Genomic DNA, 18,757 nt, shown 5'->3' with positions numbered 1-18,757 from the left:
GGAGGGTAGGGGATAGACCATCCCTATTTTCATGGGATAAATATTGGAGGGAATGGAATGGAACGTCCCTACTTTCATCGGGGAGATGTTGGAGGGTATGGACCCTCCAAGGATTCCTATTTTCTAGGGAGTTCTGGATCCGCAGAAGCCACCCCGTTTTCTGACTTGATCCCAGATTGTCCCACTTTTCCTTAGGACATTCCTGTTTGCATGGGAGAAATGTTGGAAGGCACCTCGAGGTCTCCAGAGGGATTGTGGGTGGGCTAAGAAGACAGGGCTGACCCCTCAGCGCCCACCCCACACCGTCCCTTTGCGCACGCCCCCCCCCCCACTATCCACGGCCTCTGGCGCTGACCGGCTGCCTCCCTGACCCCCACCCCCGCCCCCAGGGCTCGGTGATGTCACATCCGCCGGTCAGCCCTGCGCAGCGCCCGCCTGGCTCCGCGCTCTTCGGAGTCTGGAGGGGACCGGCAAACTTTTCTCCTCCCGCCTTTCCCCCCTTGGCAGGGTGGGCTGGCTGCTGTGACGGCGGAGGGAGGAGGGGGCGGAGAGGCGGCTGTGGCGGGGCGTGCGCGACGCGGCCCGCCCGCTTCCCTCTGCCCTCTCGCCGGCTGGCTCTCTCCATCTCTCTCCCTCCGCCTGGACTGGGCGCCCCCTCCCGCCGCCGCGCTCCCTCCTCGCTCCGAGAAGGATGCCTGCGGAATGAATGAGCGTCCCCCGGGCTGCTGCTGCTGCCGCCGCCGCCTCCCGCTGCCGCCTTCTCCTGGCTGTGGCAGGCGGGCGTGCAGAAAGTGGCACTGACGAGAGGGGTCCCTGCAGTGACTGATGAAGGAGAGGCTGAGCAGGGAGGAGGAGGAGGAGAAGAAGAAGAGGAAGAAGAGGAAGAGCAGCAGCAGCAGCAGCCCAGCAGCCCCGGGAGCAGCATGCAGCCCTCCGCCAGCATCCTCAACCTCTTGCTCGTGGCTCTCTTGGCCGGCTTGGACCCTTCCAAGGTAGGAGATGCGGGAGGAAGGACCCTCCGCAAACATTGCCCCTTCTCTTTCTCGCCTCTGGAACTACTAGTTGACCCCCTTCCTGCGATATTTCCTTAAGTTCTTAAAATCATACCCCCACTGTTTTCATGGGGCAGGCAATGGGGGAGGAAGGGGATTGTATATACTGTATATATTCCTGCTTCTTTGCTTCCCAGCGCATCCTTTTTGTCTTCCTAGCCATGGGTGCGCTGTAGTTTTTGCCAGAAGGGGAGGGGAATGGAGGGAGTGGGGCTTTCCGCAAACACAGCCTGGGCTGCTTTTTTCCGTCTTGTTTGAAAAGGCAGTGTGTGTGTGTGTGTGTGTGTGTGTGTGTGTGTGCGTGTACGCGCGCGTTCACCTTGCAATGTTGGAAAGTGGTCAATAAGGCAAACAGCAGAGGGGCACTGCAGGCTGCCTTCCCCCAAACAGTTGAAAGGATGAGGATGCTCTCTCTCTCTCTCTCTCTCTCTCTCTCACACACACACACACACACACAGAGACAAACATCCTATCCAGTCTAATAACAAAGCGGACACTGGGTGGTACCCAGCTAAATCCTGCTCAGAGGAGACCCCTTGAAGGAAGCCCCTTGAATTCAGGGGGTCTCCTGCGAATACGGCTAATATTGGCTTGCACCCTTTTCTTCCTGGTTGACTTGCTCTGGTTGTGTTGTTGGGTATCCCTCCCTCTCCCTCCCCCTCCCCCAAATCTTACTATACAAGTTTTGTTGACGATCACCCACATGGAAAGGAGACGGGTGATTGATATAGCTCAGAACACCAGGAATGCCGCTATTGGCTTTCCCCATGGACAATGTCTTATCTGTTGAACTCTGGAAGCTGTCCCAGCCTTAGCTGGAAATGACACCAGAACAGCCTAGCCGTGGACAAGGGATGGGTTTATTCATAGCGATCAGGGGATGCATAAAATCTGTAGCCCTTTGGAATCACGGGGAGAAGCATCCCTCCAGAGGAAGAATAAAGGCACGTGCCTTTATATTGCAGAAGAGGAAGGGGGAGGAAGGTTGGGCTTCTCCCTTCCACTAGTCATGTGCAATTGCAATTGCCCTCAGGTTGCAGAGAAACATCATCATCACCATTATTTCCCCCCAGTTACATTTGTGAGAGCAAATAAGCTTTGCTCTGAAGTTGAATGACAGCCCCTTAAAAACACACAAAAAACAATGCTGCCTGGCTTGGGCTGGGAATTTGAAAAATCATTCTATCAGACCTTGAAAATGAGACTTGTCGAAAGCCATTAGTAAGAGATGAGTGAAGTCCAGTAGGCCGGGCGACTGTATGTGCTGTTCATCACAAACCTGAAGCCTTGGAGTGGAAGATTTGCATTGTGTGCCACCTCTGGATGACTTGATGTCTATCTGCTGATATAAAATACCCATTGTGGGCCTTCCGTGGTGTGTGTGGTCTCCACACTGCATGCCAGTGAATGCTTTAGGGAGGCATTGAAGTGCCAAACAAGGAGTGTGGACTATTTTCGGGGCTTGTAAACAGCATTTTGTGTTTTGATGGATGTCAGAATTGCTCACATCAAAAGCATGTAATCTAGGGTGTTCAGCTTAAATATAGAAACAATCTTCAAACTGGCGATTGAGCTGAAACTTCAGATTGGTTTACTGGAGGAAGCACGATTTAGGTATGGGGGCATGGGGAAAGCCATGAATTGTAAATACTGCACAAACATTTCTTGTAGAAAATGTGTGTTTGCAGTAGTGCTGATTTTATGAAAGCATGGAGTCCTTTTGCAGACCAGCAATTTGTAGAAACAGTTTTGATAAAAGTGACTATTGATGCATTCTATGTTTAAGGTTAAAAAGGAAAGCAGCTCAGGATTGTCTTGATTGTACTCTCTCTAGTTGTACTTTTAGGATCTCTTCATGTGTATTGAGTCTTGGTATACTGAAAAAGAGTTTAGGGATTCCAACCTGGCGAGCATTTTATCAATAGCCTTAGCCGCTGGGTGAATGGACAGAAATTGTGCTCACAGCTTCTCAGATGCCTGTGTTGAGTTACATCTCTGTATGATATATATATATATATATATATATATATATATATATATATATGGAAGAAAGCCATCCTATTTTCCTTCTAATCAATGCGTTCCTTTAAAAGAAGAGTTAGAGGCAAAACTGGACTGGACCCCCCCCCCCCTTTTAGAAGATTAGTCGTTGGGCCACAAACATAAATTTCTTTTCTTTGGAGAAGTTCCACAGTGAGCTGGTGTGTTTGTCTTGTCTTGTTTTTAAAGTTATCTTTAGGTTTTTTCCTGAACTGTTTGAAAAACTTTTTTTTATTTTTGCTGTTGATAGCGACATACGTAAACGGTGAAATGCTAATGATCCCAGTGATGATATTAATAATGTCAAGTGTGTTTCTGATCAGGGGCCCCTCCCCCTCAAAAAAAAGGAAAGGAAAGGAGGGGAAGAGCTTAAATGCCCAGTACAACTGGTTGGCCTCACTTTCCTCACCTGTAAAATGCATAGCTGTCAACTTTTCCCTTTTTAAAAGGGAAATTCCCTTATTCTGAATAGGATTCCTCGCAAGAAAAGGGAAAAGTTGACAGCTATGGTAAAATGGCACTTAATGTTCTCTATTTCACACAGTTCTTCAGGCGGCAAATCAATATTTTCTAAAAGTGTTGAGAATAAGAATAACAACAAAGTACAGGATTGCTCCAGCATAAGAGGTTTGAGAGTTACAGCAGAACCAAATGTTCCAAAGTTACCTCTAGAAACTGTGCTGAGTCTGTGTTAGTAAACCAGACCCCAACCTCAAGAGTTCTGTGGCACCTTGAAATTGATACAGTTATTTTAGCATGAGCTTTCAGGAGCTGCTGCCCATTTCATCAAACAAATTAAGTGGCCAGAAAGTGTTTTGATCCCCATTCCCCACCCCCATATATATATATATAATGAAGAGGGAGAGGAGAGGGAGGGAGATGAGGCCGAAAAACAAAGGAACTGCAACAAGTTAGGAGCAGGCGTGACTGATCTGTGCAGAACACCAGTGGATTCAAGATTCAGTCAGATCAGGTTTGTTTGTTTGTTTCAGCAAAACTCAAGGTCAGTATCGACATGCATGGAACAGTCTCCTAATGTTTCATTTCTAACTGAAAACCAGTTACTATTGCAGGTTTCAAGCTTATGCAGAGGAATGATGGAGGGAGAGATTGCTTCACTGCATGTATTTTTTTGGGGGGGGGTACAAAAAATTGCCTCCTCTCTGCTACTTCTGCACCCACAGGGGAAAAGAGACTTGAATGCAGCAGCTCTGCCCCCTCCCCACAAGTGAAAAACCAGCTTTTGCCATTTTGAGCCGGAGGATAAGTGCTAGATCCTGCCCACCTGCCACATCTGCATCCCAAGGGCAGCCTCCTGCAGCTGTGTGTATTTGTTTATTTACCATTTCTCTTACAATGTCTAGTGTGGCCATTGGCAAAAAGTCTCCATGCCTATGTTAGTAAGCCACCTGTTTCGATGAGCCAAAATGAGACTGGAAGTGGGAGGTCAGGACAAACTTTTCGGACAGTTTCGAACCTTTGTGGTAGCGTTTTCTTGCTATGCGGAGGTGATGGCAATGACTTTCCATTCTGTACACAGGGGCTTTAGGGGGGTATCAAAAAAGAGAGACTTAGGTGAAAACTATTTTTACATTGCAGAAGGGGAATCTCAGTCTGAACATCGTGCCTTGAGGATCCTTCTGGATGCAAATGGTGAAATGGAATTCTAATACATAAATAAGATTCTCTAAGATTAAAGTTTTCACTTTAACATAGCTCTCCTGGAATTTTCTGAACTGAAGTAGAGAAAATACATAGAATCATAGAGGTGTAGATTGGAAGGGACGCTGAGGATCATCCAGTCCGCCCCCTGGAATGCAGGAAACCTAGATATATATGTAATTTGCAAGCTTCTTAAAGCAAAATGCCTTTCTCAAGTTTCTTACTGAATTCGTGAATGCAAGTTTTCCAGTGAGTTTCCAAGAGAGACATCTCAGGCGTCAAATGGACAGAGTTGAGAAAGTGTTTGCTTTTCTTTCTTTCTTTCTTTCTTTCTTTCTTTCTTTCTTTCTTTCTTTCTTTCTTTCTTTCTTTCTTGTCAGCAATGCTTCTCACTTTCTTTTCTTGGGTGCAACTCTTCTCCCTTTAGAGTTATTATACTGTTGCATGCCGCCCCAGTCTCTGAGCAGTGTGAGATTCCAGGCTCTAAACCAGAGTTTGTGTTTCCTTTTGCAATGAGACACAGCGGAGACTGTGGTGTCCTTATGAGACATGGTTTATTTACACATATATACAATGGGAGTCAAACAGAAATCAAAGTGGCCTCAGATGTTGCTCTGACTCTCTCACGTCACTGCAAACTCTCAACTCTCAACTCAGACTTTGTCCTTCTAACTCTCTCTGAGTTGAGGGAGGGGCCACACCCATTTCTGCTCTCGCACAGAGCCCCCTTTACTTTGTTCTCTTAATTGCCCTTTATTTCAGAATAGGAGTATAGTATAGTGCAACCAAGTGAAGATACCTGGGAGCTAGAATGGCACCTGACATCTCCACCATTTGAAGGCGCGTGCCTGGAGATTGTTGGATCTGGACCATTTTTGTACACTAATGCCCCATCTTGTGTAATTCTATCAATTGTATTTTATCTGGAAAACCGGAATGGATTTCTGGAACCAAAATGCTTTCTTTCTGTGCAGTCTGAGCAGGAGCAGTCACCATTAAGAAAAAGAGGTTGGAATGGGCCAATATTCCAGCTGCCTCTGGATCAAGAGACTTTTCTCCTTTAAGTCCTCAAAGCTCTCAACCTAGCTCAAGGTTGTAATCTGAACTAAGCATACGTTGAACTGAGAATCAATCACAGTCATCATTTGAAAAATAAGACTTTAGAGCCATTTTGTCTCAAAATGGCAGCTAGACATTCCATTTTGGTGACTGTAACCTGGGTTTAAGGAGGTCTTTGGCACCTATCTTCTATATCTGAATTTCTAACACTGTCTGGTTTACATTTTGACACTTAAGGGTTAGAAAGATCTCACATACAGCTTCTCTCAAGCCCCCACCCCCTGCCTTCTATACTCATAACAATACTTTATAGCACCATGGGAGATAAGGGAAAGTAGTGACAGTGATACACAAATCCCCCAAAGACAGTGTCAGATCATCAGATAAACTTGCACTTATCTGCAAATAGTATCTATGCCTAACTCACTGCCTGACATAATCCACTTGCAGCCTTACCCAGATGCGTGTCACATCAGAGAATGTTGGATGACATTGCTCTTTGAAGGTGCATCAAAAAGGTACACAGAATCATCACTCTGAATCCATCGTTGTTCTTCATCAAGAGGCATCGGCTGGATTCTTAGAATCCTGCAATAATTTCCAATAAGTCAGCAGAATAAGGCGTCTAAATGCTTCAGTGCTGGCAAAGGTTTAGGTCCTTTAAGGTTAAACAGTAGGAAGGTGTTTGTGTATCGCCACCTCATGGTGATCTATGTTACTGGGGCGGGTGGGGGGGGGACCCTAATTAAGGTCTTTGCACACTGGCTCCATTTTTATTGAGTTAACTTATTTTCTAGAGAGGTGTGATTTCAGGGCTAGGTTAAATCACCTATTTCAGCACAGCAAACTATTGACTGCACTTAGACATTAATGGAAAAGAAGCACTAATTAATTCTGCAGGTTTTTTTAATGCTGATGAATGCGCACCAGTTTTATTTCGATACTCCGGCTGAAATGCAGTGTGTATTAATTAGCCACTGATTAGAATTTCCATTTTTAGAATAATATATATGGAAGTATATATATATATTTCTCATTTGATGATGCACTTCAGGGACTCTTTCCCCTTCTCTACGTGCTGTTGAGATACTGGAAGGGGTAGGATACTGAGATTGGAGGTGGGGATGCTAGTCTTTTACACAATGATTTGATATATAGTGAAGGAAGGAAATGTTCAAGATCTGGAAATTCCTAAGTGTCACTGCTAGATGGCATCTCTGTGCTATTTTTTGGAAAGAAAATGCTACTTCTGACCTTGGTACAGTACGTAGGCTCCAGCTACGGAGATCACTCAAGGCAAGCCATCATTCAATCATAACCAATTCGTCACTCTGGGCAAACAGAAGGAAACGTTTCTAAGTTGAGTAACACCAAGCTGCAAAGGGAAATATTGCCATGTAGAAGGGTTATTACAGTCTTCCCAGCCCTTGCGAGTGAGGAGTTTTCCAGTACTTACATAGAATTCTTCTGCCTGCAGGAGGTTTTCCATGCATTTCAGTCGAAGGGTTGCTGCATGTACACAAGTGGATGTGTGTGTACAGAGACACTGCTTCCTTTGAAGTGAATGAATGAGGCCTGCACCTCTTCAGTATGCAACGCTGTAACACCACCAAAGTTCCTGGACTAGGTGGTAGTCTTCTTTGCAAAATATTAATCTGGGCACTAGTAGCTAGGGACTTCCGAGGCACATGGCAAAACTCTGTCCTGGAAACCGGACCAGCTCCAGGTTTTAGAGGGAGCCTTGCAAGAGATCCTTAGTGGGCAGGCACCTCTCCCCATCTTTACAGTCACACACATTTTTCTCTGGGTTCAGTTCATACCTTTTCTCAGAGAGAAAGGGGAAACAAATGAGCGTACAAAGGCCCCTTCCATTCCATAGTGGTGTGTGCATGGGCATGTGAAATCTGTAGGATGTGAAACACAAGAGCAGTCAAGTACAACATTCCTAGAGTGAACATGTTTACACATGGGGAGGAATGTTTGTCCAGCCAGCAGGTAAACTTCCTGTTTCTGGGCTGGGACAGACTTCCTCTGCATGTGATTGGAGGTGGGTGTGGCCTCACCCAATGGAACCTAAATTTAATTGACTTGGTGTGAAACCAACCCCGTGCATTTAAGATATTTTGCTGTGGTTTTTTGTATGCTTCATAAGGATCTGGTGTTAGGTTCTTAGGAATAATCACACCATGGTCTGAATCACAGTGAATGGGAGCTGCCTCTTCTCCCTAAATGGTGCCACTATGGGACTTCCCTTACTTACGTTAGTAAGACTGGCAACCATTTGTACACACAGAAATAAATAGGAGCTATGCAAGAGTTCTACTAGTTATCTGAGTTAACTGAACTTGCATAAGCATAGGCTTGATTAACATGAGCGAGTCAACTCAGATAACTAGTAGATCTTGCATAGCTCCTATTTATTTCAGTATGCAAACGTCTTGCTTACAGGGAGCGGGTGGGTGTGGGGGATTCCCTGGTCCTGAATGGGGTAACTGTGCCCCTGAAGGACCAGGTGCGCAGCCTGGGAGTCATTTTGGACTCACAGCTGTCCATGGAGGCGCAGGTTAACTCTGTGTCCAGGGCAGCTGTCTACCAGCTCCACCTGGTGTGCAGGCTGAGACCCTACCTGCCCGCGGACTGTCTCGCCAGAGTGGTGCATGCTCTGGTTATCTCCTGCTTGGACTACTGCAACACGCTCTACGTGGGGCTACCTTTGAAGGTGACCCAGAAACTGCAATTAATCCAGAATGCGGCAGCTAGACTGGTGACTGGGAGTGGCCGCTGGGACCACATAACACCGGTTCTGAGAGATCTGCATTGGTTCCCAGTACATTTCCGAGCACAATTCAAAGGTTGGTGCTGACCTTTAAAGCCCTAAATGGCCTCGGTCCTGTATACCTGAAGGAGCGTCTCCACCCCCATCCAGCGCCGAGGGCCTTCTGGCGGTTCCCTCATTGCTAGAAGTGAAGATACAGGGAACCAGACAGAGGGCCTTCTCGGTAGTGGCGCCCACCCTGTGGAATGCCCTCCCTTCAGATGTCAAAGAGATAAACAACTACCTGACATTCAGAAGACATCTGAAGGCAGCCCTGTTCAGGGAAGTTTTTAATATCTAATGCTGTACTGTTTTTAATACTTGATTGGGAGCCACCCAAAGTGGCTGGAGAAACTCAGCCAGATGGGCGGGGTATAAATAATAAATTATTATTATTATTATTATTATTATTATTATTATTATTTTATTACTACTACTACTATTATAACATCTTTGCATCTTTGACCACATCTAGTACTGTTCCTTTAAAACAAGGGTGGGAAACTTTGACTCCCCAGATGTTATTGGACTGCATCTTCCATTATCCCTGATCATCGGCCATGTTCTTTCAGACTGATGGAAGTTGTAGTCCAACAACAACAACAACATGCAAATAGAGTGTTTCAGGAGTATGTGCGTCATTAGCTTCTTTGAGTAAGGGAAAATGAGGAGCAGCCTTGTACTGAGTCAGGCTATTGGTCTATCTATCCCAGTATTGTCCACACTGACTGGTAGAGGGTCTCCAGAGCTTCAAACCAAGAGTTTTAATCTTAGCTGCACCTGCCAGGTGTCAGGGACCATGCTGAAAAGGGCTGCACTGAGGAGGAATAGTGGGAGCCACCCCCTCCCCCTGATCCTGAATCTTCCCAGGAACAGGAAGACAGTGTAGATATGGGACAGTAGTTTGCAGAGGGGCATAGTTCAGAGGGCAGAAGCTGGGGTATACTGGATGGGGAACAGCTAGAAAAAGAAGCACTAGGAGAGAGAGGGTTAACAGATTCACAGTCATTTGACAGCATTCCTCAACCGCTCTCCCCAAGGTCGAGAAGAGCTCAGGAAGTCTCAGAACAGAAAGCACAGATGCTATAAGCTCAGATGACAAGACGTAGTTTAATGGGGGGTAAGCCCTAATTGGGACATGGGTGGTGCTGTGGGTTAAACCACAGAGCCCAGGACTTGTCGATCAGAAGGTCGGTGGTTCGAATCCCCGTGACGGGGTGAGCTCCCATTGCTCAGTCCTTCTCCTGCCAACCTAGCAGTTTGAAAGCACGTCAAAGTGCGAGTAGATAAATAGGTACCGCTCCGGCGGGAAGGTAAACGGCGTTTCCGTGCGGTGCTCTGGTTCGCCAGAAGCGGCTTAGTCATGCTGGCCACATGACCTGGAAGTTGTACGCTGGCTCCCTCGGCCAATAAAGCAAGATGAGTGCTGTGACCCCAGAGGCGGCCACGACTGGACCTAATAGTCAGGAGTCCCTTTACCTTTACCTTTAAGCCTTAATTGGGAGCATCGCCATTCTGGGTAGTTGCTTTCTTTTGTCTCTCACTGTGTTTATTAAAGAAACTAACTGATGAGACTTTCCTTTTGTTTGATCTGTTTATCTACTGCCATGGGGGGGGGGGGGAGAGAAGCTGATTCCCTGAAGCCTGACACCAGAGATTGAACCTGGAACCCTCTGAACTACAGCTTTCCCCCTAGCAGTGTACAAGAACACTAATCAATAAATGGCTTTTGGACAGCATTTGGCCTGGTGAGTCATAAAGTGTACAGGTCTGGAATAAACCATGACACGCAGGGCAATCCTGTGCACTTTTATGCAAACCTACTCTGCACAGTGAATCATTCTCTCAGTTACCCATTTACCTGGAATAAAACCCACTGCATTTCATAGAACTTGCTTCTGAGTACAGGACTGCACTGTGTATAGGACTGCACTGTTAGTATACTAAGTGTAATCAAATAGAGCAGATCTATGAGCAAACTGATATAAAATGTGTGACAATGTGATTTGGGGGTTTTAAGGCCAGAAAATAACAAAGTAAGATTTGTCTTTGGGGAAATAAAAGTCTCATTTCCCCTAAACCAAGCAATGATGGTGTGTGACACTAGATTGTTCCAGCTTCCTATCGTAGTGATTAAGTGAGGCTGTTATCTTGCAGTTTGTTTGTAGGGATGAATATTAATGCTGAGGAATGGTGCACATGCTTTTTCCCCTTTACTCAGAACTACTTAGCAGGCTCCCTGCTCAGATCTTGAGTAGCAGAACTTGAATGTTGGGACCTATAGGTAAACATACCATGATAAACATATGGGTAGATGCTTGACAAAGCCTGTGCCCATTTAACACCATGGAGTGGGATTCAACATTGCGCTATAATAATAATAATAATAATAATAATAATAATAATAATAATAATAATAATAATTTATTATTTATACCCTGCCCATCTGGCTGAGTTTCCCCAGCCACTCTGGGCGGCTCCCAATCGAGTGTTAAAAACAATACAGCATTAAATATTAAAAACTTCCCTAAACAGGGCTGCCTTCAGATGTCTTTTAAAAATAGGTTAGCTGCTTATTTCCTTGACATCTGATGGGAGGGCGTTCCACAGGGCGGGCACCACTACCGAGAAGGCCCTATGCCTGGTTTCCTATAACTTGGCTTCTCGCAGTGAGGGATCCGCCAGAAGGCCCTCAGCGCTGGATCTCAGCGTCCGGGCTTAACGATGGGGGGTGGAGACGCTCCTTCAGGTATACAAGACCGGGGCCGTTTAGGGCTTTAAAGGTCAGCACCAACACTTTGAATTGTGCTCAGAAACATACTGGGAGCCAATGAAGATCTTTCAGGACCAGTGTTATGTGGTCCCAGTGGCCACTCCCAGTAACCAGTCTAGCTGCCGCATTCTGAATTAATTTCAGTTTCCGGCTCACCTTCAAAGTTAGCCCTACGTAGAGCGTATTGCAGTAGTCCAAGTGGGAGATAACTAGAGCAAACAGTAACCAAAAATATCCAAAACAGTCAAACACCCATCATAAAAAATTCCCTATATAGGGCTGCCAGTATTAAAGCTCATACAGGTAATTAAAGGTATGAAGTCACACCAGTGTCATCAACTACTCTAAATGGCAGGCTTGCGTCCTAGTCTCATGCAAGAACCTTTCATTCATTCATTTTAATTGTATGCCACTTCCGCCCCCCCCCCCGGCAAAAAAATAATAAAATCCTGCTCAAAACGGCTTACAACAAAGAAACAGGGATGTGTTTGAAACAAACACGACAAAAGCAATTCCATAATAGCATGGCAACACAGTAACCTAGTGACAATTTCATAATAACTTGGCAAAATGACAGTCACTTAGTAACAGTGTCAGTATAACTTAGCAAAACAATAGTAACGTAGTAACAATTTCATAGCAGCGTGGCAAAACAGTAAAATTGTAACATTTCATGATAACATGGCAAAACAAAACTATAATAACATACCAAAAAACCCCCACACACTTCAATATTATAAATATAACTAGTTTAAACATGTAAAGGTAAAGGGACCCCTGACCATTAGGTCCAGCCGTGGCCGACTCTGGGGTTGCGGCGCTCATCTCGCTTTATTGGCTTTATTTACCTTCCCGCCGGAGTGGTACCTATTGCTTTCGAACTGCTAGGTTGGCAGGAGCTGGGACCGAGCAACAGGAGATCACCCCGTGGCGGGGATTCGAACCGCCAACCTTCTGATCAGCAAGTACTAGGTGGTTTAACCCACAGCGCCACCCACGTCCCTAGTTTAAACATGTAGCAATAGCAAAAATAACAAGAGAGCTTCACAGTTTCACCCTAGTCTTAGAAACACCCCTTCCCTGTTGCTGAGCTTTTCCATCCTTCCTTCTAGGGATTGTAGCACGGAGACCTGAGACTTTCTGCATTCAAAGCACATACTCTAAAACCATTTCAGCTTTGTGCCTCAGCTTGAACCTAGTATAAGGAAAGTGATGGGGTGCCAGAGATTGCTAATGCCTTTTTCCTTTTCTTGGGCCAAATGTTTTGTTTAACTTGCATCCAGCCCTCCCCTATGATGGCTGTGAAACAATTACCTTTGTTAAGCAAAGTTGAACTGAAAACTGATGTGGTGTCTAAGAGCCTGAACTATTGACTGGGAAGTTGCTGGTTTGAATCTGCCATCAATAGGTACCGTATTTTTTGCTCTATAAGACTCACTTTTCCCCTCCTAAAATGTAAGGGGAAATGTGTGTGTGTGTGTTATGGAGCTATCCCAGAAGCCAGAATAGCAAGAGGGATTGCTGCTTTCACTGCGCAGCGATCCCTCTTACTGTTCTGGCTTCTGATGTTCAGAATATTTTTTTTCTTGTTTTCCTCCTCCAAAAACTAGGTGCGTCTTATAGAGCAAAAAATACGGTACTTCTCTCTCAGCCTCAGCCCTTCCATCTGCAGCATGGGCAACAATGATGAAGATCTCAGGGTGGTTCACAGCATATAAATACAAAATAAAAAATACACAATAAGAACAATAACAGAAACAAACCACTCATAACCCCTCACTTTTACATCTCTTAAAAATGCACATGAAGCTCTTTGAACACTTGAAAAATGCTGCATAAAGCATTATTATTGGTATTATTAGAAACATGGCCGCCACACACCAAAATTGGCACTTGGGTTATTTTTACCTATTTCTCACTGCTTACATGGAGGCATTGAGCCTAGATGCCCAGAAGTAGTAAAACTGGAGGGTGTATTTTAATTTGGCTCGCTTGCCTTACATTCCCAATGGGGTGCTAGGGAGGCCACAGCGCTGCTGGCTACTGAACATTTTGTGCCGCGCTGCAGGAGCGTGTGTGTTGAGCGATATGAGATAATGTCTGGTTAGGTTGTCAATGCATAACGTATGAGACCATTCTATTTGCGAGTCAGGTGGCTCCTTGCTAAGATAGGCTTACAGAGTTGCACTGGACGGTTTTTCAAAATAGGTGTCTTCAATTCATCTTGTCAGAATATTGGGCCCCCATCAGCCACTGAACAACTTAACTATGACAAACAGACACAACAGTACAAGCATCTTTTAATACAGGAGCCCGAGAAACATTTCCTCCACCCCAATAAGTTTAAAATGCTACCTTTTTATTCATTTTTTTAATGGATGTTGCCTATGCAGTGGGTGTATGTGGCTATGTTTATAATGCAGCAATTGCAACTGTCACACATTACCTTGAACAGTGTTTCCCAACCGATGTTCCGCGGCACACTAGTGTGCCGCGAGACGTTGCCTGGTGTGCCGTGGGAGGGAGGTGGGCGAGTCCGGCGGGGAGAGGCGGGGCGGCGGCGGCAAGCACACGCGGGGCGGCGAGCGAGCTCCCTCCCAAATCCCATCGCCGCTCGCTTCGGCCGGCCGCCCCGTGCTCCGCGCTGGTGTTGGCAAGTCTTGCGCACCGGGGGATCTCCCCCCGGGAGCGCAAGGCTTGCGGGCGGCAGCTGGCAGCGCGGAGCACGGGGCGCCCTTCGGAGGGCTCCGCGTGCTTCGGGCAACAGGCTGCCGCCCCAAGCCTCGCGCGCCCAGCGGGAGCTCCTGCCGGGCGCGCAAGGCTTGCAGACACTCGCCCGAAGCACGGGGAGCCCTCCGGAGGGCTCCCTGTGCTTCGGGCAACAGGCTGCCGCCCCAAGCCTTGCGCGCCTGGCAGGAGCTCCTGCCGGGCGCGCAGGGTTGCAGACACTCGCCCGAAGCACGGGGAGCCCTCCGGAGGGCTCCCTGTGCTTTGGGCAACAGGCTGCCGCCCCAAGCCTTGCGCGCCTGGCGGGAGCTCCTGCCAGGCGTGCAAGGCTTGCAGACACTCGCCCGAAGCACGGGGAGCCCTCCGGAGGGCTCCCTGTGCTTCGGGCAACAGGCTGCCGCCCCAAGCCTTGCGCGCCTGGCGGGAGCTCCTGCCGGGCGCGCAAGGCTTGCAGACACTCGCCCGAAGCACGGGGAGCCCTCCGGAGGGCTCCCCGTGCTTCGGGCAACAGGCTGCCGCCCCAAGCCTTGCGTGCCTGGCAGGAGCTCCTGCCGGGCGCGCAGGGTTGCAGACACTCGCCCGAAGCACGGGGCACCCTCCGGAGGGCTCCGTGTGCTTCGGGCAACAGATGCCACCTCAAGCCTCGCGCGCCTGGCGGGAGCTCCTGCCGGGCGCGCAAGGCTTGGAGACACTCGCCCGAAGCACGGGGAGCCCTCCGGAGGGCTCCCTGTGCTTCGGGCAACAGGCTGCCGCCCCAAGCCTTGCGCGCCTGGTGGGAGCTCCTGCCAGGCGTGCAAGGCTTGGAGACACTCGCCCGAAGCACGGGGAGCCCTCCGGAGGGCTCCCTGTGCTTCGGGCAACAGGCTGCCGCCCCAAGCCTTGCGCGCCTGGCGGGAGCTCCTGCCGGGCGCGCAAGGCTTGCAGACACTCGCCCGAAGCACGGGGAGCCCTCCGGAGGGCTCCCTGTGCTTCGGGCAACAGGCTGCCGCCCCAAGCCTTGTGCGCCTGGCAGGAGCTCCTGCCGGGCGCGCAGGGTTGCAGACACTCGCCCGAAGCACGGGGCACCCTCCGGAGGTCTCCGTGTGCTTCGGGCAACAGATGCCACCTCAAGCCTCGCGCGCCTGGCGGGAGCTCCTGCCAGGCGTGCAAGGCTTGCAGACACTCGCCCAAGCACGGGGCCCCCTCCAGAGGGCTCCCTGTGCTTCGGGCAACAGGCTGCTGCCCCAAGCCTCGCACGCCTGGCAGGAGCTCCTGCCGAGCGCGCAAGGCTTGCAAACACTCACCCGAAGCACGGGGAGCCCTCCGGAGGGCTCCCTGTGCTTTGGGCAACAGGCTGCCGCCCCAAGCCTTGCGCGCCTGGCGGGAGCTCCTGCCGGGCGCGCAAGGCTTGCAGACACTCGCCCGAAGCACGGGGAGCCCTCCGGAGGCTTGCGGACAGCTTGCGGACAGCTTGCGGAGCCCTCCGGAGGCTTGCGGACAGCTTCCTGAAGCCTGGAGAGCAAGAGGGGTCGGTGCGCACCGATGCCTCTTGCTCTCCAGGCTTCAGCGAAAGCCTGCATTCGCCCCATAGGACGCACACACATTTCCCCTTTATTTTTGGAGGGGAAAAAGTGTGTCCTATGGGGCGAAAAATACGGTACTTTCTTTGTGTTTATTTGATGCCTATTAAAGAGAGTTACTTTATATATAGTCAATATAGGCACAGAGTTAATTTTTTAAACATTTTCTAATGGTGGTGTGCCTCGAGATCTTTTTCATGAAACAAGTGTGCCTTTGCCCAAAAATGGTTGGGAAACACTGACCTTGAAGATTAAAAAACCTCATAAGTCAGCTATTACAACATATGCATGGGGGGTAATTCTGCAACTGCAAGGCAAACAACAGATGAATCTACCAGTTGCATTAATTCTCCTTCCCTGCCCCCATCCTGTGCCTTCTTCCTGAGAGTAGCAGTTGCAGACAATTGGAGATCACATTGTGTGTGTGATAAATTCAGGATACCATGTAACCAATCAGATCTGGCTATAGAAACAGTACCTTGGGTTAAGAACTTTAGGATGGGAACAGAAATTGCGTGGTGGTGCGGAGGCCCCATTTGCTAAAGTGGTGCTTCAGGTTAAGAATAGTTTCAGGTTAAGAGCAGACCTCCGGAACAAATTAAGTACTTAACCCGAGGTACCACTATATTATTATTATTATTATTATTATTATTATTATTATTATTATTATTATTATTCAAAGAAAGGTTTTATTAAAAGCAGCTCAAAATTTGGCTCTGCCCTATTTCTAATAGATGTATATATTTCTGTCGTGCCTCTGAACAGAGTCTACCAGCCACTAGGAGTTCACTATAAAAAATTGTTTTTGCTACCTGGGGTGGTGGTAAAAATGGTGTATGATAGATCACAATATTTGTCTGGTGATCTGTGTTGGGCTTAGTGCAGTGTTTCCCAACCTTTTTTGGGCAAAGGCACACTTGTTTCATGAAAAAAATCTCGAGGCACACCACCATGCCAGATGGGGAAAGGTCACTTTTTACTTATTCACTTTTTGAATAATTAGAATTATACGTCATGGGGGGGCAGGATTTTAGAGATGTTTAGGTGGGGCATGGCCCAAAAAAAGGTTGGGAACCACTGTTCTAGAGCAAGTAAAGCTACCCCAGAGGGGGAAGGGTGGATTGAAAAAGTGGAATGAGGACAAGAGCCTATTCTTGCCAGGCTGCTGCTACACCCACTGGTCTTCCAATTGATCCAAATTGGGTCGCAGTGCCAAGTGCAACCGTGCAAACTATATGGCCAAAGATTTAAGAAGCTGGTCCCCCAAGTGCAATGTGTTTGGGTTCAATGTGGAAAAAGTTGACAGCGGTGGGTCTGCACTTGGAGGGCAGGAGCTCTCCAAGGTTTCCAAGGCAGGGATCAACCCCCGGAACTGATGTGCCTGGGATCCTTTTCGTGCAAAAACACACCTACACTCTGCCCGCTGAGTCACGACGCGGAAGCCTCTGTGGTTGTTTGATGCTTGTTCAGCATTTGGCGGTCATTCTGGGGGGTTGGGGGGTGTCTGGAAGAGGGGCAGCCCCCCGCCAAGCCCCTCGAGGCCCCGTCTCGGCTGCCCCTCGCCTCCTTCCCACGGCTCCCGGGGCTCCTTCCAGAGAACAGGAAGGCCCGCGACCTGGGGCGTGTGTATCCCCCCCCAGTCTCGGGCGCCTTCCTCACCCGTTCAGCGGGGGTCCCAGGGGTCGGTTTCCCCCTCCGGGACGAGGCGCAGGACTCCCGCCAGGTCCGCCCGGCACTCCCAGGAGCAGGCGGCCGACAGGCGGCCGGCGGGCGCAAAGGGGCCTCCAGCGGCGGGAGCTTTTGCGAGGCCAGCTACCGCCACCAGGCTGCTGCCGCTTGCCATGGCAAGCAGGAAGCCCCCCCGGGCTCTGGGCGCCGAGAGGATGCTACGCGGCGGGACCATACGCGGGCAGCAGAGAAGAAGAAGGGCGGCGGGAGAGGGGCGGTTCTCGAGGGGGGAACTCAGCTTCCCAAGATCGCGGGGCTCACCGGACGGTTCTTCCCCGCAGGAACTTCCGCCCTTCCGCAGCTTCAACCGTAGACATATTAGCCTATGATAGGATGAAAGCTGGCCATAGAGAAAAGGCGAAGTTTGGCTGTCCGCAGCCTGGATTCCCGGGTTTCTTTCGACGTTACAGCCCCGTGACGTCAGCGCCACGTGGGCAGCCAGACGGCGAGAGCCCCGCGCTGGGCGGCCTCTCCTCGCCGCCGCCGCCCCGCCTCTCGCCACCCGACTCGCCCGCCTCCCTCCCACGGCACACCAGGCAACGTTCCGCGGCACACCAGTGTGCCGCGGAACACCGGTTGGGAAACACTGGCTTAGTGGGTCACAGCTTGAGAAGGCCTGTTGTAGACCATTTTTGATCAGTGTTTGCCTCCTGTGATTTTGTTAGGAGGGATTTGATACATGTTAAGTAAGTAAAGATCTTATGGCATGACCAAAGAGGAGGGCAGTGCTTACTCTGAGCCCCTGAGGGACAGTCTCTAGCAGTGCAGCTGAACAAGGAGACGGGGGGGGGGGGCTGTGAAGTTATGGGATTCAAGGAGAGAGCACATGTTTGACATGCAGGAAGGGTCCCAGGCTCAGTCCCTGAAATCTACAGGGGAAAGGATCTCAGGTAGCACAACTGCCAGTCAGGAAAGACTATTCTGGGATAAATATAGGGATGGGTGGCTCAGCCTAATTCCGTTCTATTGCTGTGTTGTTGTTTTCCGAACATATTCAATCACAGGTCTGTTCCATCCCAATCTGTGTTAATTTTTTCTTCCCCTAAAATATGCATGTTTCTTGGTTTTTCATTGCATCCCCCCCCATATTATTCCTTTTAAAATATGCATTTTTGTGTGCGTTTTTAGAACTGGAGCTTCAGAATTTGGAGATGTGTGTAATCTGAATTATAACTGTGTTCTGATCCATGTATGAGTCCAGGATCCGTAAAATAGGCCAGTTTCCTCTAAAATGCAGACTGAATAAATTTATCCTCCATCGCTATCTAGATGAAGTCGTTCTAAGGCTGCTTTGTATGCTTGTGGTTGTCTCATGCAGATATGGAGGGCCATGAAAAGTTTA

General features: G+C 48.8%; 1 protein-coding gene across 1 annotated transcript in view; it reads left to right on the top strand.

The window, feature by feature from the left end:
• Positions 1 to 435: 435 nt before the first annotated feature.
• The window catches only part of OLFM3 (olfactomedin 3), a 159,185-nt gene continuing 140,863 nt past the window's right edge, over positions 436 to 18,757 (top strand). Inside the window, exon 1 of the mRNA XM_081916066.1 lies at positions 436 to 992. Within this exon, the coding sequence (XP_081772192.1) occupies positions 924 to 992 (69 nt within the window). The 5' untranslated portion in view covers positions 436 to 923. The remainder of the gene's footprint in view (positions 993 to 18,757) is intronic.

Source organism: Podarcis melisellensis (assembly GCF_964234715.1).
Source record: "Podarcis melisellensis genome assembly, chromosome: 6".
NCBI classification, from domain to species: Eukaryota; Metazoa; Chordata; class Lepidosauria; order Squamata; family Lacertidae; genus Podarcis; species Podarcis melisellensis.
This window is presented reverse-complemented; position numbering and strand designations above follow the sequence as displayed.